Consider the following 23123-nt stretch of genomic DNA (forward strand, 5'->3'; position numbering starts at 1 on the left):
CTGGAACTTGGGATCTTACTTCAGTCTCATGTTGTGTTGGCAGAATTCAGTTCCTTATGGTTGTAGGAATGATGTTCTCATTTTCTTGCTGTTAGCTCTCAGCTCCTAGAGACCTCTATAGTCCCTTGCCATGTGACTGTCTTGTAATACCTCTCACAATATGGCAGTTTGCTTCTTCAAGGCCAGTGGGGGAATCTTTGTCCAGTCTCCTGAGTCTACTAATACAGAATGTAATTCTGGGACTGACTCTCCCCTCACTATTGACGTATTCCATTGACTGAAAACGAGTCACAGATTCTGCCTGCATGCAGTGGGGGGTGGGGGGGGGTATATAAAGGCATGACTAACCGAAGGTCATCTTAGAATTCTGCCACAACGCAGTACTTAACCTCTCTGTGCCTCAGTTTCCTCATCAGTAAAATGGGGCTAATGATAATAATATCTACCTCATCAGGTGGTTTTGAGGATTAAAGGAATTAATTGAAGTAATTGAAATAACTCACTTAGAACAGCGGTTGCTACAGAGAAATTTCTATATGTGTTAGCTATTCTGTTATCTGTAAAATGTGAGGATTTTGTTAGGCGATTTTTAAGATCCCTTTCAGCTCAAACATTATATGATATTTTTATAATGCATCATAAGGCAAAAATGTACAAGGACAAGAAATATGACTGAGAGAAAGAGAGAGAAAGCACAACATAGGGACAAGTTTTTAAATTAACCTAAATAGACTACATTTCAAGGAGGCAGGAGTCATTCCTCCTTTATGTTGCCATCAGTGGAACCTCCGTAAGTACTTCCTGATGTGAGATTGGTGAGCTGTCTTGTGAAGGTGCCTTTGGGGGACCAGAGGCTCTCTAAACAAATAGTGCTTTGTAAGAAGTTTCCTCCTTTGGTCACCATACTGTCTCTAAATTAACTGAAGCCTAAGGATCTCAAATAGATCATTGGATGATGCCCCTGAGTTATGTAATGTTACAGTTTGAATGTAGGTGCTAGTGCTACGTTTGAGAGGTGGAAGTGTGAATGGCTTTTAACCAAACTTGTTTAAACATGAATAACTGAAGCAGTACAGCCCCTAAAGGCCCCCTGCCACCCACATAGATCCATGAAGAGAGGGCCTTATGGTCACCTCTTCCTGAGGCCACAGGAAGGGTCCAGATCTTGCTATTACTGCTTCCCCTGCTAAGAGCCACTGATGAGAGCTGTTCCTCCCCAACCAGACAGGAAACTGCTTGGGTGTGGGGGTTGGGGTTGTGCAGTCTCTCCATTCCCTGTCTCTGGATGATATACTCTGTCTGGAGCAGTGAGGAGCCAAGAGGCAGCTTTAGTAGTTGTTTGTATAATTCATACTTGTGTGTTTATGTTCTCTGTGGGAAGGCCCATGATTTAGAGCAGCAGCACTACTGACCCTCCAAGCTGGATATTTAGGGGGTCACCCTGTGCTTGTAGGATGTTTAGCAGCAAACCTGGTCTCTATCCAGTAATTGCCAGTGGCAATCCCTCCCTCTCTCCATTGTGACAACCAGAAATGTCTACAGATCTTGCCAAATGTCCCCAGTACATTTTATATATGTATTTACATAGTTATCAGTAGTTTTGAAGAAATAATTAAAACATGCATGATTTAAAAAAATTCAAACAGTATAAAATGGTAAAGAGTAAAAATATGTCTCTTACCCCGATACCTTAGCACCAGTTTTCTCCCTCCAGAGGCAAACATGTTACCATTATTTAGATCACCAGGGATCTCTGGAGACTGCACTGAAATTTATATAAATGCAGATATGGGTATCTAGTTATTACGAGACACACAAGCATGTGTATTTTATATATATATATTTTTTTTTAATTTCTTTTTTTTTTAAATCCTCACATGAGGACATGCTTTGAGAGAGGAAGGGAGAGAGAGAGAAACATCAATGTGAGAGAGAAACATCAATTGGTTGCCTCCCATATGCACCCTGGCCAGGGGATCGAACCCAAAACCCAGATACATATTTTGACCAGGAATCAAACCAGCAACCTTTTGGTGCATAGGATGGTGCTCAGTCAACTGAGCCACACCAGCTGGGCAGTATTATATTTTTATTAGCAAATTTTTTTCATTTATGTTCAAGATGAAAAGAAAATGTCTGGAATGAATCTCTTTTAGTTTCTTTCCATTGTATTTTTAAGAAATAGTTTGTCAGCTCTTTCTGGACGGATATATATTCTCTCAAGAAGAATTATTTCCTGCTTGGTGAGAAGCTGCATCCTCTTAACTTATTCCCTTGGCCTCTGGAACCTCTCACCATGATCTCCTTTAAGACTGATGCCGTGTGGCAGTAAGGAAGAACTCTTTGGGGCATCAATATATTAAGCCCTCGACGGAGACATTTTTCATCTAATGAAACAACTGAATCCTTCAAAAGTGCTAACAGCTGGTTTTTGGTTGGGAGTATGTGAGCTGTGGCTTTTATTGATTTTCTTTTTCTATTGAGGACACTGCGTACCTCATAAGGTTGTATTTTTTCATATCACGGTACCACCTTCTCACACAGTGGAATACGATATTCTTATCAAGGCTCCTTTTCATAATAAAAGCATTGCTGTTCCTGCTACTTCCCAAATCTGTTTTCTGTATTATGGTAACATGAAATTTAAGCTTGATTTTTGTTGGTCTTAGGATCTGCCCTTAAAGTTGACTTCCATATTACATAGAATATATAATATGTATCTTCAACTGTATATATGTTATATAATTCAAGGAATATTTTTCAAACTGATAATTCCTGTGCTTGGCAAGGTAAAATAAGTATACTCTTGTACTACTGATGGGATTATTACTTGACCTGATGATTCTACAGGATAAATTAGAAAAAAATTTAAAATATTCATAGCATTTGGCTTAGACAGTAGCCTTCTCAGAGCTGCTAAATACTCACAAGGACACAAATCTTTCTGATTAGAAAAGTCCAACAATGGGAAAATAGATAGGTAAATTATTTTTATTATTACTACTATTACTATTAGCTAACAAAGTACCAAACTAAACATTTTATGCATTATCTCATTAACTCTCACTCTGTTGTGAAATAGGTATTATTATCCTATAACCACAAAAGGAAAGTGTGTCTTAAAGAAACTAAGCTATCAAATGATAATGATGATGATGGTGATGATAGTGAAGGCAGCTAACACTGACTGAGCCTACTATGTTTCATGTGGTATTCTAAGTACTTTACATGTGTTACCTTTTTTAATCTTCTTATCCAGAGCCTAATAAGGTAGGCACTCCTTGTTATTCCCGTTCTCCCAAAGGGGAAACTGAAGCCCAGGGAAGTTAACTAACTGGAATAAAAGAGGTTAAGTTATAGCATTCAAAATATTTAAGTGGGATTTGAATGCAGATAGATTGATTTTGGAGACCACATTCCTACTTCAGGGTCTGCCAAGGTCATATATGTGGTTGGTTTAGTAAATGGCAGACCAAGTCCCAAACTCAGCTCTGATTGACAGTCTCTTAATCACCAAGCGGTATAGCCAGTTAGTTAAACTAATTCAATTTAATGGATTGGCTTGTAGTATGTCATGTGAGTACTTACTCTCTTCAGAACTGAAACAGGTAAATACGTAGCACAGAGGGGTGTCAAGGGTAAGGAAGAAAAGAGTTCTCTCATCGTGTTAGAATCGCATCCCCTGGCCTCCCCTGGCTGCCTCCAGGAGGTGACGGTGGCTCCCCAGCTGGGTGTGGGTGGACTGCTTCAGCCCAGAGGGAAGGATACCAACTGAACCCAGAACCTAGAAACAGTGTAATAGTAAAAAAGGAGTGTGAACTTTGGAACCATTCACCTTTTTGAAATCCTGCTGCTGCTTCCTGCTTGGTGAGGCCTTAGTCAAGTCCATTTTCTCTAAGCCTCAGTTTCCTCATCTGTGACATGGAGGAATATGAGCCACCCAGAGGCATTGTTGTGAGAATTAAACGAGATGGTGTATCCACATGTTCTGCACCAAGGGAGCACTTGAGGGTGTAGTTGAGACTCTCCTTTCTCTCAGCCCTCTGCCAGCACTCTCCACACACATTTTCATAGTTTTACAGAAACCCCTGAGTACTTAATGCTCTTATCTTGTACACATGCCCCTCTGAAGCCTACAAACATGAACATTTTCTGTACCCAGCCAACTAAGAGTTTTCTACCTTCCCCTCACTCCAAACACAGTCCAGCCTGGCCTGAAATGCACCTGATATTGAATAACTGTAAAGTGACTTAAGAACTGGGGATATGCCTTGAGGTGTTTTGTTTGCTCACCTGTATCACCACTGGCATCATCTAAAATAATTGAGGTTTTCTTGGTCAGGGGTGGGAGGGTCTGTGTATTTTCAAAGTGTTTGTTTCTAATCTAGTAACAAAACTTGTCATAGTACATATTAATACGAGAGTCAAATTCTGCTTTATATTATGAACACGCCTAACAATACTCAGTTGCCTTGTTCTGTACTATAGTTGTACCTGCCACTTTGTTCAGATCTCTTAGTTCTGAAGTTAATGACAGAAGAGGCTATTAGGAAGAGATGGGTTTCTAGCAGGGGACTATCCAAAGATAGAAAAGTACATTTTCAAAGGCATCTTGGGGAAACCAAACTCGTCAGTTTTGGTAGGAGGTGGCTTAAGGCTTCCTGGGTGAATAATTTAGTAGAGGACAGTGATTTTACGACTTAAATCTGATTAAGTTGCATGCATGCAAGCATAGTACATGGAATGAGAAAGTGCTAAAAATTACGGTGATTGTTCTTGGACTCAAGTGTGGTACTTGAGGGTACTGTGGATGACTTGATCATATGTTTGCTGCTGACAAGGCTGGTAGCAGAAGGAAAGACACACATGGCTCTGTTTGTAGATTACAGTGTGGTTTGTAAATGCTTCTACAGAGGACAATCTCGTACAGGTAAGACTCCGAGTCAGCTGCCTGTGTGCTGTCTCTAACAGCAACATACGGAAAATAGCAGTGGCAATGAGAGATTTCCTCCTTTTTGAATTTAATTTCACGTGTACTAAAAGAATGAGTCCCCAGGACTCTTTGGCAGCAGTGTCATTGGCCAAAGTCTTAGTTTTATATCTTTCAAAAATGCCTACCCGCCCTAATCGCCATTCCTCAACTTGTTGTACTGGGAGCCTGTTTCAGTCATAAGAAACCATAAAACAGAGGTGGCTGCATATTTAAAACAGTCAGTGAGCTCTTTGAAAGGACCGAGTGACCTGCCTTTTTAGTGAATGTGAGCCTTAGACGACTGCACCTCCGTTGGACTGGCACTTTGCTCCCGTTTGTTGACAGGCAGCCTTGTAAGGCTGTCCTTTGTGCCCTGTACCCTGTCCGTGGAGAAAGGGGGCAGCGGACAGGGAGTGATGAGATGCTGCCTTCTTGAGAGATCAGAGGACGAGCAGCTGCGACAGCTTCAATTGTGCAAGGAGGCCACACTGTGTCACCGTTGAGATTCCTAACTTTTGGGAAACTTTTTCCTTTACTGAAAATAATAAACCATCCAGGCAATGTTTTGTGATGTGCTGATAATCCAGAGTAAAAGCCATTTCTTCCCAAGAAATAACAAAACAGGGTCGTCTTACATAAATATAATGGAGACTAGGAAGATTTGCCCGCTGTTGGCCCAACCCCTGATTTGTCTGAGTATCTTTAATCTTAATTTTGTCATTTGCATGAGGATAAAACTCATGTCAAAGGTCAACATATGTGTTTAAATGATTTTTATGGTATAATCTAATGGGGGCCCATTAACTCTTTGGAGTCCAGAGACCATCCTTTCGCCCCTCCCCCGCCACCAGTCACCATTAGCCGTGTGACCCCTGCAAATCACTCAGCCTGTTACAGTCATCATTTGTATGTCTGTGTATAGCTCAGAGATCCCCATTTAGGGTTCATTATTCATTGTATCACATTTCATATTCATAGGTCCTGGAGCCCCTCTGAACATTATAAAACTTTCTGTCCAAACTATCATGATGGAGGATAAATTAGAGTGTGTGTGTTTCTCACCTGGAGCCCCTCCAGGACAGGTTTCCACTCTCTTTTCCTTGGTACACTCAGGCAGGCAGCAGATCTCTTGGCCTGCCAACCCACCCTTTCCTGCGTGACATGGAGTCTCAGTCAGTACTGGCTGCTGTAACAGAATATCATAGACTGGAGGCTGGAAGTGCAGGATTGGGGTCCAGCGTGGTCTTTATGTGAGTTTCCCTGGAGGGTGTGCTCCGAGAGATCCCACGTCTCCTCCTTTTTTTTTTTTTTTTTTTAAATTTATCTTTATTGTTGAAAGTATTACAGATGTCCCTTTTTCCCCCGCATTGATCCCCTCCACCCCACATCCACCCCACCCCCAGGCCTTTTCTATACCAATGTCTGTGTCCATAGGTTATGCATATATACATATAAGTTCTTTGATTAATCTCTTCCCACCCACTCCCCACCTCTGTCTTCCTTCTGAGATTCCTTAGTTTGTTCCATGCTTCTGTGTCTCTGGATCTATTTTGTTCATCAGTTTATTTTGTTTATTATATTCTACATATGAGTGAGGTCATGTGGTACTTGTCTTTCTCTGAGTGGCTTATTTCACTTAGCATAATACCCTCCAGTTCCATCCATGCTGTTTCAAAGAATAAAAGATCCTTCTTTTTTACAGGTGCATAGTATTCCATGGTATGCATGTCCCACAGCTTTTTTATCCACTCACCTACTGATGGGCACTTGGGCTGTTTCCAGATCTTAGCTGTTGTAAATTGCGCTGCTATGAACATAGGGGTGCATAAGAAAGATCTTAATCCCATCATGAGAGCCCACCCTCCTGACTTAATCTAATTCTAATTATTTCCCAAGATCCCACCTCCAAATACTATGTCACATTCAGGGATGGTGGTTAGGGTTTTAACTTAATGAGGTGGGTTTTTTGCTGGGGGGAGGCACAAACATTTAGTCCACAGAAATAATTGTTTGGGGGGGAAAAATGATTAAGGAGTAAGGAAGATATAGGCATATATCTGCTTTTGCATTAGTTTTTTAACTGATTCATATATAATCCACAGTGCATGACTAATAATTTCTAGTCATTGGAAAATAATTGGCCAAATATGCCATTGATGCAGAAATGCATTAAAATATAATGTAAAGTTAACCAGGTAGCTCACAATAATCTAAGCTGGTGCTGATGAGGCTAAATGAACACCGGTTTAGCATTTAAATATCAAGAATAACAGCAATTGAATATTATACTGAACTCATTGTCACCCTGATGATGAACCCATAGGTCCTGAGAGAATACCTTGTTTTCAACCTTGATTTACTCATTTCAGATGATAAATACCAAATTTTAGCATTGGTATCCTAAATACCAGTTTGGGACCCACTGAATTGGTTAGAAATAAATAGTCCATTTATAGGTGAAAGTCTTTGGTGTTGCATTAAGAGAGACAGTCTGCTCTGGACCAGGTGGGGGCCTGTGGAGCCTGTGGACCTAAAGGTTATCATGAAGGTCACCCTTTATCAGGGACTGTCTTTTCCATAGTTGTATCCTAGCATCTCTAGCAGAGTCCTTCTCAGTAACAGGCTTGCAGTAATTTTTTTATGAATAAATAGGTACTAATATACACATATGTTGTAGTTGTAATTGTATATATCCAAATAGTATATATACAGTTGCAAAACTATAATAAAATATTGCCAATGCAGCACATACTGTGGAACCCCCTTGACCTAAATTTTTAAACAACCTTTCTGCTAGTAAACTTAGCAGAGATTTAGTTGTAACTCACACATTCCTGCACACCCCATTCAAAGCTCTAAAAATAGCAGCGCCTTTTTTAGAAATAAGGTAAATGTATGGATTTCCTTTTGTAAGCAGGCCCTGACCTACATACGCCCAGAATAGGCGCAGCCCTTACTCTGTCCTGTCCTCCCTCCCCCCCAGACACAACAGCACAGGGGTGGGGGCATCCCTTTTAGCACTCTCCACTTCCGGGAGCCCCCATTCTGCCTCTCCAGTGCCCCTTCCTAAGTGCAAGCAGGTGCCTCTGTGAACGAAGAGGTAAGAGGCTGAAGAGGAGAGAAAACCCAGCCTGACCCCTGCAGGGCAGCCACCGCCCCTCCCGCCCCTGGCTGTAGCAGGGCCAGAAATGCAGAGAAAATGATTCACTTTGTAGCCACCCTTCATCCCCTCTAGGAGAGCTCTTGTCACTTCTCCCAAGCCCCAGCTCCTGGGTTCTTGACCCCAGTCCCATCCTGCCTCCCTGAGGGCTGGAGTGGCTGCCCCAGGCTCGGGCTTCCTGCGTCGTGAGGACGGGAGCCCTGTCCTGCTCCCTGGCCGCCTCCATCGGGAGAGTGTTGTGATTTCCATGGTAGCTGTGCTGTCGTCGGAAATGCTGTCATACGGGTGGTTTGGCTCTGTGTCGCTGTCTGGTTTGTTATGGATTTAACAGCCTTCTGCGCATCAGCCAGGGGACTAACCACCATGCAGAAAATCGTTTCTTTGGGAAAATGTATTATGAGTCCCAAACAGCTCTCAAACCATTGGAACACAAGTCCATTTTAGGAGCCAATCTTTTATTTTTCATTATGGAGTTTTATAGCAGTAGAGGGATAATAAGATGACGGGATGAGTTTTCAACCTACCATTTTTATATAATGCGATTTCCCTTCCTGAATCTCGGGCAGAAACTCATAAACAGCACAAATGCCCATCAGTAAGACAGTGGATGAATAATACTCCATTCACATAATAGTCACACAAGAGTTTGGATGAATCTTAGCAATATAAGTTTAAAAAATAATCCCAAAAGATTAGCTACAGCATTATATTTTGTATATAAAATTGAAAATAAGCCCCGGCCGATTTGGCTCAGTGGTTAGAACATTGGCCTGCAGGTTGCAGGGTCCGGGGTTCGATTCCTGCCAAGGGCAGGCACCTCGGTTGCAGGCTCTGTCCCTGTACCTGACTGAGGCTCATGCGGGAGGCAGCCAGTCAGTGTGTCTCTCACATCGATGTCCCCCCGCCCCCTGCACTGCCTCTGAAAAGCAATGGAAAAAATATCATTGGGTGGGGATTAAAAAAGAAAATTGAAAATAAAACACATTTTATAATCTTTACAAGGACCTGAAAAGGAAAGAGAATAATGAACATGATTCAGGATGGAGCTTACTGGTGATGGTTAAAACTTAAATGACCCAGCTTTTGCCTGAGGTGGTGAGCTCAGGGATGCGTGTTATGTTAATTAAAACAAAATCCTGTGCACTAGGTCCACAGAAAGAAAAAAAAAAATAATACGAACATTTTTTCTCTCTCTTTGGTTTGAGGGATAAATGCTCCTATGACTGTGAGATTGAATAAGAATGAGTGAGAAAATAGGTGTTCTTTGTAAAAAGCAATATAGTATCACTCCTTGACTTTGAAATCAGGCCCTGTCTGGTAGGTCAGCAGAAGCACCGCAGCACCAACTGGGAGGAAAGGAGCCACGCAGCTGGCGAGGCGGCCTGGCCGACCGTCAGCTTCTGTCTGTCGGTCTCTGCTGGTCTTGCATTCATAAGTTGCTTTAGAAGTCAACTGAGATGAATTAACAGTCCTATTAATAATGCTGCACCAGCATCTGAGTGACAGGGTGGGGAGGGCACCAGACATAACCCCAGGTTGTGTTCCATAGGTCAATGGAACAGAACAGAGAGCCCAGAAATAAACCCAAGCCTGTGTGGGGTCAGTTAGTCTGTGACAAAGGACAAAAGAACATAGCGGGGTAAAGACAGTCTCTTCCATAAATGGTGTTGGGAAAATTGGACAGATACATGCGTAAAATGCAACTAGACCACATTTTTACACCATATATAAGAATAAACGCAAAATGTATTAAAGGCTTAACTATAGAATGAATTTTCAAGCTTCAGTGTACACATGCTCTCCTGGGGTTCGTGTTGGAATTACAGGTTCTGATGCTTCCAGTCAGGAGTGGGGTCTGAGCCTCTTTCTGCAATGATGCTGAGGCTGCTGATTCAAGAACGATGCTTTGAGCAGCAAGGCTCTGGCACCTCGTGCTCCTGCCTCCAGATCCCTCTCCCTGGTTTTTCTACATTTTGTGCTGCTGCTTCAGGCAGTCAACCTAGTTCCGCTGCGTTCACTTGGCAACATCGCCCCCCCCCCCCCCCCCCGCACCTCCAGCCTCTGTGGCCTCCACCCTTTGGCTCCTGAGTGACGGGCACGTGCGTTTCCATCTCCATGGCTCCCACAGCGCACATTTGGGGACTGACAGTCTGAAGCCCTGTCACAATAACATCACTCAGTGAAATGAAGGGAAGATGTTGAAATGAGAGTGAAATGGATGGAGGAGTCAGGGTTTAGGGAAACGGAATAGAAACAGTAGAAGAAAAGAGAGGGGGGAAAAATGAAAATTTAGTTGGAGGAAAACATTTAAATGAGCTGCAGAATTTTCCAGTTAAGAGCATTTTCTAATTTCTCTAATAGCCAACTGCTTGTGTTTTTCATTCATCTACCAAAAATCCTTTGTGGCCCTCCCGATCCAGGCCAAAGGCTTTGGAAACAATCTATAAATCACCTAACAAAACTGAGGACCTCTCCCTAAGGGGTTGCCTAGGTACATTGGGCTAGTCAGTGGTCCCAACCTTATCTGACATTAGAATCACTGTTGAGGTTTAGAAAATTCCACATACCCAGGCTGCAGCTCAGCCAATTAAATCAGAATCTATGAGATGTGTCCCACTCTTTAGTATCGTTAGTATTCTTTATCTTTTTTTTTTTTTTTTTTTCTACTTCCCAGATGATTCCCATGTCTAGCCAAGTACCTCTAAGCCTGGCCTTTACCTTCTGGCAGGTGATTCGAACTCACTTAAAATAAAACTCTAAGAGCTGTCCTTTACTTATTTGGGTTACTTTTCACCTAACCCTTTGCCATGCTGAAAACTGCACAATATTTTGGAAACACCATTTCCTTTAATCCAGCTGATTAAATATATTCAAGTAGTTTACTGAAGCACGGCCGCTTTTCATTTTCTCAGTCCCGTGGCTCCCTCTCCTGGCTGTTCTTAGGTAAAGCTCCCTGCTCTGCAGAATCTCACTACAGGCTCCACTGCTCCGTGGAACATAACCCCAAATCAGCATTTTAAAGCAGCTTTCCTAATCCTACATCCAGCCTGTACGCCACTGGCATTGTCAGAAACGAACAGTTTGAACAGCCTAACCCCTTATTTAGTGGCACTGTAGCTTAAGCCTTAGGGAATGTATGTGTGTGTGCGCACACACACGCACGGACACACACACCACATACATGGGTATATTTTGCTTATCTTGCTACTAGAAAATATTTTTATAGCTGCTGTTGATTCTGCTGGTTCCCTGCAACATAATGAACATTGGTACTTACTTTGGATAGAAATCGGGGAAGGAAAGCTTTCATCCGCACCTTCCCTACCCTCCACATTCAGTCACACCCTTTCCTCATCAACTCACTTCTCCCCATCTACCCGTATTAGGACAAATAAAAACCAAGGTAGATGTAAATGCATGACCTCATCTTATCGCCCAAACTGTTTGTTGTTGTATTACATCAGAATTTTACTGCACATGACCCTCTGTCTATGGAGGCAGAATGTGATTTTTATTGTATCTGAATGAAAATGTGCCGTCCAACCCTTAGCTCTGATTAGACCTCAGAAGGCTGTCTCCCATTTTATACAGCTCGTGTCATGCGGACGTCCTTTGTTGTATGCTGATGTCTCACCCGATTGCCCTTGTTTTCCATCTGACTCAGCACAGCATCAGTCAGTCCCCCATGGACACTGCAGTGTTGATTTATTACAGGTGATGTTCCAATCTCATTCAGAGTAAGCTTCCAACCCACCTCATGGGACGTGGGTCCACCGTACCCTGACCTTCCTTTCTGGGTCATCCCATGGAAGACTGCCTTGTTTATTTTCATACCTTTTTACAGGTAGCACCTGGTATGTGATATGGCTCAGTGATTACATCTGTATTAGTTGTTTATTGCTGCATAACCATATCAATACAGACGTAACGACAACACACGTTCATCAGCTCACAATGCCTGTGGGTCAGGAGTACGGGCCTGGCTTAGGTGGGCGATCTGTATTAGGGTCCTACAGGGCTGCAGTCAAGGTGTCACCTGGGCCTGCGTCTTATCTGAGGGTCAGCTGGGGAAGAATCACTTCCAGGCTCATTGGCTGTTGGCATCGTTCACGTTCTCGTGGGTTGTTGGATGGAGGCCTCAGGTCTTGCTGGCTGTTGGCTGCAACCACCTTCTTTTCCTTGCCGTGTGTCCTTCCTACGCGACAGCTTGCTTCCTCGAAGCCAGCAAGGGAGGGTCTCCTAGCGAAATGGGAGTGAGCGTCTTACATAATATAATCACAGACACGACACCTTGTCACTTTGACATATTGTGTTGATTAGAAGCAAGTCCCTGGTCCCATCCACACTCCAGGGGAAGAGTATGAACACCAGGAGGCAGGGGCTACCGGCACCTTAAAGTCAGCCCGCCTCAGTCTCCTTTGATTTCCACTGGGTGGTCCCATAGAATTTGTAGTCAACTAAAAACCATGAGTCTTTTTTTACACATATTGTTGCCAGCCAGGTCTTCCCATCTTGAATAATTAATTAATAGAACCTAAGTACTGGACTTTATATTTATTGGTATTTGGCTTCTCTGTTAGGTTCAGGCAGTTGTTCCTATCTGATTAAATATTTTTTAATCCTGACTCAGCCATCAGAATATTACAAATCCTTTCTATTGTGTGCCATTGGAGAACGTAAGACATTTTCCAGTGTCTTCCTTTAAGTCACCGAAGACATGTATACAAATATATACATTGTGTGTGTGTGTGTGTGTGTGTGTGTGTGTGTGTGTGTGTGTGTGTGTTGGACTGGACCGAAAGAAGGAATGAAAAAGCCTAGTTTCTAATACCCAGAACATCTCCCTAGAGTCTGGTCAGTTGGCTGTGAATCATTTAACATCACTTGAGCCTCATTTCTCCATTTGATCTTCCTGAGAGCCAACTGGACAGCTCTGAAAGGCATAGTCTTTTCTTTTTTAAAAAATGTTTTTAAATTTATTTTAGAGAAAGAGGAAGGGAGAGGGAGAGAGACATCGATGAGAGAGAAACGTCGATTGGCTGCCTCCTGCACGCCCCCCTACTGGGGATTGAGCCCACAGCCCAGGCATGTGCCCTGACGGAGTTGAACCGGTGACCTCCTGCTGCATGGGACAGCGCTCAGCCAGCTGAGCCACAGTGGCCAGGGCCAAACACTAGTTCTTGAACTCAGCTCTAGAAGTTCAGAATTTATAAAGTAAATGTTTTAGCAAAGGGGCTCTCTTTTTCTTTTTCTTTTTTCCTCTGCCCCTCAGAGGCTGTCATGATTGGTATGATTTAAGCCATACCTGTCAGCGCATAGACAGATCTGGAAGAATACATTTAAGGGCATTAAATGCGAGTTCATCAGGGTCAAGCAGTGTAAATCTTTACTGATAAGGTGAGACCCCCTCTTGTTTTCCTAACAGATATGAAAAGTCCTGGAATTCAGAGACATTCTTTTGGGAACTGTGTATATGTAACCATAGCGAAGAAAGATCATTCTGTAGCTGTGGTTTGGCATTTGTTTTCTACTACTACGTATGCTAAAGAGTTCCACATGTTTTTCTGGATCTTAAATCCCTCTCCTAAGATCCATGCCTGTATTTCCAACTGCCGTCTTCACATCCCCTATCTTGACCTGCAGGCACTTTTAACACTGAACAGGCCCAGAACTAAACTCATTGCCCTCAGCCCCCACACTTGCTTTATCACCTGCATTCTTGGTTTCAGCTAATAACTTCTTGTTCCCTATAGAATGGCTTTTAAACAGTAAGAAATGCATTTTACATCGTGACTCACAGGGAGCGTGCGCACGTGTGCACACATACACACACACACAGATACAACCTGAACAGAAGTTTCATAAAGCACTATGGGTCTTTACCATGTATGTTACCCTCTGATATCTCCTCTTTATTTCTTCTTTTAAAAATGCTGATGTCAACACTCTAAATGAAATTTACAATTCCCCAGTGAGAGCCCAGTCTCACCGCTCTGTCTTCTGTGACAAACAGGAGATGTTAGCCCAATGGGACCTGTAGTTTGGGAAAATCTGAAACAGTTAAAATATAGTTCCCTTGGATTTGGTTCTGGCCCTAGCCCCCTCCCCTTCTATAACCCAGTCTACAGTTCAGTCGCACCAAATTTCACAGTTACCCAGATACATCATGCATTCATTCCATTCATTCATTTAGTCGATATTTACTGAGTACATGGCATATGGTGGGCAGTAGGGATCCAAACACAAACATTATGGTCTTCACTCTGTGGTCAGTCCACAGTTCAGTTAAAAGGCAGACAAGTTACCTAACAATTATGAAGCAGTGAGTAGGTCCTGTAGACATCTGCAAAAAGCCCCCAGAGATCACAAAGATTATCACATGCAACCTGGAGCAGAGAATCCAGAAAGTCTTTCAGGAGAAGGTAAATTGTGGGCTGAAGCTAGACTCAGAGGTAGGAGTTAACCTGACTAATTAGGGGCAGGACATTCTGGAAGAGGAAACCAGTGGGAAGATATAAGGGCCTGAGCAACATGGGTGTTTGGAGGAAATATTTTGACATAAGCCTTTCCTTTTAACCGGAATACTTTCCTGTCACTCCTACCCTTTCTTCACTTGGCCAACCATTAGTCAGGGTTCCTTCTACCACTAGCTGATCCTCTCCAATGCAGCTTTCCTCCCTGCCCCCTGGTAGACTCAAGCAATCCCTGCTTTGGGCTCTCACTGCCCTTTCCTGAGGGAACACTTATGTTGAAGGCAGCTCATTGGTGTCTTTGTTCATGTGTCTCACCAGAGTAGGAGCATCTCAGGGCAGCGCCCAGTCTCACCCCTCTGTCTTCTGTGACACACAGTAGATGTTAGGCCAGCGAAGAGATGAACCAGTAAAGGAACAGGAAGATGTGCTCGTCACAGCACAGGTGTAAGGTGAAGCTGCTTAAATGAATCTGTAGGTGAGTTTTTAGCATATCAGAGCATTTTGTTTTAAGATTAAAATGGGCCTGAGATGCTTATTTGCAGACAGATAACCACATTTTCAGTGTTGAAGGCACACCGGATGCAATTTTGTTTTGTTTTATTTTTTGCAGTTTTATTTGCAAAAGATTGTTTTTGGCTTTTAGATAATACTTCTCTTTCTTTCTGACTTAAAAGCATCTTGGTAGTGGAATTTCTTAGTTGATTAATATAAATGAAATTCTGACACTAGAGACAACACACACCCACTTTCCTTATTGCACAAGTACCCTATCATCTCCAACCATATGTTTCACCCAAACTGTCTTTCCCAAAAAGGCTTTTATAAGAAACAAAACTGACTTTTAATTCTTCTTTTCCTTCGCCCACTGGCTGCCCAGTTTATATTTCCTGTGCTGGTGGCCGAGGAGTTGTAGGCAGGAGAAGAATTTGAGACCTGGAATCTCATCAGTCAGTGCTTTAATAATTCATGAAAAAGTCATATTTTTTTCTCTTTGCGAGTAAATTTTACGAGATGGCCTTAATATTTGATGATCACTTTGAAACAGACACTGGACCTGGATGAGGGTGGTGCCTGTAAGAAGGTTTTGCTAACACAAGCATCGTGGAAGCAGGTACCATTGGGGTAGCAATCGTACCTTTGTGAGGAGTGAGGGAAGGAGATTTAGGACCTGGCTGGACTTTCATTGTTTATAAAACCTTCAGAGGCTCTATTTCATATGTAATGGATTAGCTGTGATCAAGTCGTGATTTTGTGCTGAAAGTTTCTCTCTTTAGTTGTTAAAGTATAGTACCGATGACTCCCTTTGTCCTTCATCAGAACTCAATGTGAGCTCGAAGTGGGGCTTCCCCGGTGAGCTGTGTGCGCTGTCTGCACACCAGATTGTCTCCCTCTCTTGACATCGTGGTTGGAATAAGTAAAAAGAAAGGGAGGGGGGTGCCTTTTGCAGAGACACTGTTATCACACTTGTTCACGTCAGACACAGTGGCTTTGTCTCTTTTCCAGTCTCACGACTCTTCCAGCCCTGTCGCCTAATTGCATCCCCACTCCCACCCAGCTCATCATTAGTGGGACCTGGTTTGAGTAGATCTGCCTATTAATGTTTGTATCAGTTAGTACTTGCTAAATTAGCCAATTACAATTTTAAAGAAAAGTCGTATTATCAGATCCCCTGAACCCGTGAAGATCATAATATGTGTATTTAGCCCTGTTTCACCAGAGTGGGGGCCAGTGCGTGAAGCGCTTGCTATATGTGCGCCACCCTTTGACTGGACAGCTTTGTCCCCCCAGTAAATAAATGCATCAGTAATCAGAGCTCTGTATTTCCGTATTGCCCAGAGGTGCCTGCTAATCCTCAGAGACAAGTGAATATGCCTCATTCCACCCCCCCCCCCAAAACCTGCCACTCCTCCTGTTTCGCAAGCTTCTGGCTTTATCTCTCGCCCTTTTTAACCTCTGACTCTTTGTGTTGGTTCATGATAGTTGGAGTTAGACCCCTGCCCAGGGGTCACTGTGGAAAAGTGGACAGACTAGGTTCTCCCACATGGCCAGCTGCCTGTCACTGCCCCCCGTTTCCTATGGGTGCTTTGAATAATATCTAACAGGGACACAGCACCTGCCAATGCCAGGTACTGTTCTCACCACAGATGAGGTAGGTGCTGTTATCACCTCCGGTTTACAAATGAGGAAGCAGGAGCTTAGTGAAGTTATTTCTTGTCCAAGGTCACATAACTAGTAAGTAAGTAGAGGTGCAAGGAGTCTGTATACAGGGTCTGGGCCTTGAACCCTTTATCTCCACTGTTCTCCTTTGGTGATTTACTGTGATCATTGAGTAAAATAGCCATGGATGGTGGAGTTGGAAATTCAGATGGAGTGTTCCCAGTTATATGGGAGCAGGAATTGTCCTTTAAGTCCTTTAACCAGATCAAACGTTGTGGTGATAGAAAAGCACACTGGGAAAGAAGGTAGAAGTGTGGGTAAGGAAAGGGGAAAGTCTAGGGAGAACAGTATTTTGGGACGAGAAACCTGTAAATCACATAATTAAAGATGTTAACGGTCATGAGCATACGGCCAGTAGAGAACGCGAGCCTCCCAAGCTGTCTGCCCTGCTTCTTTGAAACATAACGGTGCTTGGAGGATGTGGGATGAGAAATGACAGAATTCTTAGAACTGTTCAGTGATGAGACATCTGATACCGGAGTGAAGGGCAAAAGCTCATGAAAGAATCATGAGGGACACAGACATACTTTATTCAGGTCCATGAAGATGATAGGATGATAGCTTATCCTTTGAGTCCTAAGCCTACTTGTTAAATTTGGAGTTGATAAAATACAGCCAATTTAACTTTTCTTACCTCATTCAGCTGCATCTGTTAAAACACAGACATTCATCTTGGGTGGCTCTTTAGCCGGGTTTGTTTTTTACTGAAATAAAATTTCTGGCACACGATAATGGAAAAAAAAAAAAAATCCAGAGTTTCATCATATGCAGTGTACTGTTTTCTACACTGGAGAATTTTGAGTGCTTTGGAAATAATAAGACTGTTTCCACAATTTCCTGCTTTCCACTAGGTTCTTGGAACGCCAAATGAGGACACTTGGCCTGGAGTCCACTCTTTACCACATTTTAAGCCAGGTATGTTTCATTAATTACAAATGACTACGTGCTTCCTGTATGCCAAGGGTGAAGGTATAAATGTTCCCCCTCAAGTGAATATATTACCTTGAAAAATTCTGGTTACTTTCTCCATTGTGTATTTCTCCATTGCATATTAGTGGAGTTCTTTTATTTTCACATTTTATTTGTCTGTAAAGATAGAATAAATGATATCCCTCATGAGAGATTTTCAGTTTCTATAAAAACAAAATTTAAATTGGAGTGTGACAATCTGTGTGACTTCTTGTAAATACTAGGAAAAGTATTAAGTTGTAAAAAGGAAAACATCACATTTTGATTTCTTTTTTAAAAACTAGAAATTTATGGTTAATTAATTTGAGTTTAAACATATGAAATATTCTGAGTGTCCAGCATTCAGTCCTTTTTAATGTAAAATATTTAAACACGTAAACTGGAAAATCTGAAAGAAAAATGCAGAATTTATAAAAATAAACTGTTACTTTTTATCACCAGTAGGTGGCAGTCAAGAAACTTCCAATTTTAATGATCATACTAAACAGGAAGAATCTCAAACTTGGTTTATTTAACTTTTATAGGAGGGATGAAAGGTTTGGAATTGGAAACTTAATAAAAATCAGTGGAGTGAATTATTGTAAAATGATTCTCTTGTTGGTTTTTATTTTTTTCCTTGGGTTACAAAACATGCATTATAAAATGCAGACCCACCATAAAATTACTGAAAGGGATTTTTTGGGAAGATCTAATAGTTCATTATTTTATGAGGGAAAAGAGCTATGAATAATTCCTGTTATGGGAACCAAGTGTATTCTTTTTCCCCTCTTCCTCTCTTTTGGGGGACTGTCAAGAATAAATTATCAATCCCCCAAAAATGACTGCATTGGGAAACTATTTTTATTCTTAGTGTTTTTCTTCTGAAAGTGTAGAGTGTGTACTGAGAATTCTTTTATCTTCTTCAGTGCCCCAAGGACTCTCTGTACTTTAAAAGTTTTAACTAACTTCTGTGTTCTAAAAGACTATAGCAACTTAACAGTTTAGATGGACTTTTTTTCTTCTTTTTTGAGCCAAGCAAGAGTCATCCTTTAACGGCTCCAATTGTCCCTGTTGAGTCTAAGTGACAACACAGCTCTTTATAAATGTTTCAAATGTGGGCCCTCAAAGAAGGTTAGCTTCCCCGTGTTAGTATCTAAAATATAAAATCCTAAAGAAATAAAACAAAGGAGAATATGAAAAAAATCTCAAATGAATAAACATAAGAGCAGAAAGGAACAATTAAGGTAGGTAGGCATTTGGCCTGCCAAGTTTCTGCACTAGAAAACATTGAGTAATTTGTTGACTTTGGTGTGAATAGAGTATATCTTCATCAGCAACATTCAAAAGCATTTATTAAATGTGTCCTGAAAAGTAATGTGGTATAATAGAAAATAAGCTAATCGATTCATAACTTGAGATCAGAGACTGTGCATAATACATGTTTTAACATTCAACAGATACTTGTTGCCCTGAATTGTACTGAATGATTAAAACAGATATTATTTATGTGACTCTTAGGATATATACGTCTTAAGTTATTTATATGATGTACAAGTGTCATTTCAGACACATAATACAGAATAGGTAATGGGGGTACAGAGGAATAACGTGTAGATGGTGTAAGGCGTGGGAGCTGACAAACAAGAAAGACATTATGGGCAAAGCTGGAGGCTTGAGGATAAGAGCAGACGTGATAAATGCTTCCTGAGTTGGCTTGAGAAGAGCCAAGGGAAGACAAGAAGCCCACCTATGAGTTCTTTCATGCAGCCCAGGAACCAGACCACCGGGAGGTCCTAGTTTCTGTCGGCCTGGACCTCATCCTGGAGGGGAAGGTGCACATTTCCAGAGGAGAAGTGTATCAGTTGTAGGGTCCGTCTGTCCTACCCCGAACCTTTATCTCCTTATTCTGCCCCAAAGAGTGCTTGAGAGAGTCTGAGAGAAAACAAAAATGTCTGAGCCATGAGGACATACTTTGTTTTGTTTGGTTTAATAGACTTTATTTTTTAGAGCAGTTTTGGTTCATAGCAAAATGAAGTGGAAGGTACAGAGATTTCCCATATTCCCCTGCTCCCATACATGCACAGACAGAGTCCCCATGAGCAACGTTGCCACCAGAGTGGTATATTTGTTATATTGATGAGCCTTCATTGACATGTCAGTATCACCTAAAGTCCATAGCTTATTTTTTTTTTTTAAAGTATATCTTTATTGGCTTTCTCCTACCTCCCTAATCTATCACCAATGGATTTCATGTAAGCTACTTACAGTACACTCACAAAAATTCTTAAAGAGTATATCTTTATTGATTTCAGGGAGAGGAAGGTAGAGGGAGAGAGAGAGAAACATCAATGATGAGAGTCATTGATCAGCTGCCTCCTGCACACCCCCGACTGGGGATCGAGCCCACAACCCAGGCATGTTCCCTGACTGGAAATCAAACCTCGATATCCTGGATCCTAGGTCGATGCTAAACCGCTGAGCCATGCCGGCCAGGCAGAAGTCCATTTTTTACATCAGGATTCATTCTTGGTGTTGTATATTCTATGGGTTGGGGATGCATGTATAATAACATGTAACCCCCACTATATTACCATACAGAATAGTTTCACTGCCCTAAAAATCCTCTGTGCTCTGCCTTTTAATCTCTCCCTCTGTATCTGCTTGAAGAATTTCACATTTATTTTCACTAGAGGTCATCAGTAATGATGGAGACTAGCAGAGTGCCTAGAAAATGCCAGAGAAAATGTAGTAAGATTAAGTTTTCAAGAAATGAAGTTCTAATACAACCTTAACAACAACAACAACAACAACAAAAATCCTAAGGAGACTGGTTTCATATTCCTAATCTTGGAATTTTGTAAAATTCGGTTTTCAAACTTCATCTCACTAAAGTTAATATGGAATGCCAACCACTAAATAAAGACTTCTCTGTCTCTTCAATAATCCAGGCCTCCTCAAGAGGATTAAAGCCCTTGATATTGTCCAATTTGTGTGATTCGATTAATATCCTACCTAAGAAAAGAATTAGAGTTTTAGCCTAAGGGTGGAGATTAGAATTAAATGAAGACACAAATAATTTTCAGAGATATCGAACGAATTGTCATCTCCTTAAAAGTGGAACATTTAAGTTGTTCCATACCATAAACAACCATACACTTTTTATTACTTTAATTGGTACGTTGATGTTTTATATTTATCCTGCTCCCAGTGCACCCGCAAGATATGTAGCCAGAAACCTATGCATTGCAAAAAGTCCTAACTCTGAACTTTTAAACATCTTTCTAAAACATAAAAATCAAGATCTCAGAAAGGGGCACAAGAGGATTGGAAGTTTAGATCTAGAACCAGTACACAGGATTCCCATATTCAAGTTGGGTCTTGACGACAGTACCTTGAGTAGGAAACTGTCTCCAAGGAAGGAGTGGAACTCCACAAGTTCAAAGCCTTGTGCAGTCGACCATCTAGAGCAGTGATTCCACATTGCTGTGACTATGTGGGTGAACCAATGAACCAAGGGTAGCGTGAAAGAAGGCTTTTCTTTCCTCTGTCTCTGGGACTTTGGAAGCACAGAGCACAGCATGGTATTTGTATCTGAGAACTTATGTAAATTTTTGCATTTGAGAATTCTTAGAAACACAGAATAATGGCAACAAATTCAAGTACTGGTTGGCGATACTCTGCATTGTTTTTCACTGTTTGCCAAGTGCTTTCAGGTGCACTATGTCACAAGGTCCTCAAGGGGCAGGTAGGCAGAAAGATGAAGCTGAAGGTAGTTGAGGAAAGCCCTTTGTCACATTCCAAGTAGCCCTGGGCCAGAAGCAGATGTAGCAGTCAATTCTGAGTGACAGTGCTCGTGAGTAGTTGTTAATTGCTAATGCCTGTGTGGTGAGCTGGCTTAGCTGATCTTGTCTTGGTTCTGCAGGGCTTGCCTCCAAGCTGCAGGTTCAGTTCCCGTCTTTCCATGCATACCTCCTGGGAACAACAGATACGAAAGAATGCGTGCTCTTCTAGTGGCAAGAGACTGGAGCACAAGGGGCAGGCCCATAGCCACAGGCACATTTCAAGCATAATTAATCCTTGCCTTGTCCTGCTCGGAACATGAGTCATCCCTTTGTCCCATGTAGCCACAACATCTACTCCACTGTATATAGTCACTCAGTAGTTTATCAGCTGGACTGTCCTGTAACACGGAGCTTAGGTACTGGTAAATCTTATTTTACTTATTAATGGCCTCAAAGCGTAAGAGTAGTGATGCTCACAATTCAGATATGCTAAAGTCAGTGCCACTAATATATCATCATTTACACAAAACATCAGTGGGGCAGAGAAGTAGACCACACTCATGAAGGTGAGAGAGGGAGAGAGGAAATATTTGCTGAATAACTAATGTCCTACACTAGGTCTTCTAACTTAGTAGCCTTGTTGGCTACTCCTGGCTAAAATAAGTGAATCAAATCCATTTCTGTTTAAAATTATGTTGATTTTATAACCCCTTTAAGCCATTATCATAGGGCTTCTGCTGCAAAACAAAGGCATAACTATGGAATAATAACGTATGCTAATAGATAGGTGGGAAAAAAAATCTTGGTTTGTGTGAAGATGCGAGTAATATTTTACATCCCTCCGCTCCAGATACTCAAGTCAGACCAATCGGGTGATAAACTGACTGTTAATAATTAGCTCAGTTGTAAGACCTGATGTAATTTTCTTCCCTTACACGTGTCCTTGATTCTGTGCCATCAGAAAGCCGTTGTAGCTAACAGACAATAATGTTTGCAATGGAGATTATTTTAAAAGGACATAAGTATGTATATACACAGATGCTTTTGCCTCTAGAGCCAGCTTTGTAAACCCAATTAGTAATCTCTTGACTGTAAAAAACGACAATCGATGCTCTCTCAGAATGCCGGCCCTCGCTCTCTGCTAGGGCATTAGAGTCACAGGATTACATATAAGGAGTTAGAAGAGCATCGGCACGTCTGTGATTTCTATTCGTTTCTTTCACTGTTGCCTCAAGATGGATATTTAGAGTAGCTTAGCATTTGCCCTCCCTAGGGTAACATTGCTTTTTATATACCATATGCCTGTTTTGTACATGTATAACATAATTGTACCAGATGCTCAGCTTTTCAAGCATATTAGTAACAGTTGTGGTGGCAATAATAGCTAACAAGTATTGAATGTTTATTATGTGTCAGGCACTCTTATTAGCTGTTGAGTTGCATTTTCTTATTGAACATTCATAGTTAACTCTTTAAGGTAAGTACTGCTATAAGCCCCATGTATAATATAGGGAAACTCAGGCACTGAAAGATTTTTTTTTTTCTTCTTTTTTTTTAAGTAATAGTCTAAA

General features: G+C 41.7%; 1 protein-coding gene across 1 annotated transcript in view; it reads left to right on the forward strand.

Annotated features, from left to right (window-relative positions):
• The window catches only part of CDK14 (cyclin dependent kinase 14), a 496763-nt gene that overhangs the window by 349679 nt on the left and 123961 nt on the right, over positions 1 to 23123 (forward strand). The window contains exon 11 of the mRNA XM_087821147.1: positions 17674 to 17737. Coding sequence (XP_087677273.1) covers positions 17674 to 17737 — 64 coding nt within the window. The remainder of the gene's footprint in view (positions 1 to 17673; positions 17738 to 23123) is intronic.

This window comes from Miniopterus natalensis, chromosome 10 (genome assembly GCF_054644295.1).
Source record: "Miniopterus natalensis isolate mMinNat1 chromosome 10, mMinNat1.hap1, whole genome shotgun sequence".
NCBI lineage: Eukaryota > Metazoa > Chordata > Mammalia > Chiroptera > Miniopteridae > Miniopterus > Miniopterus natalensis.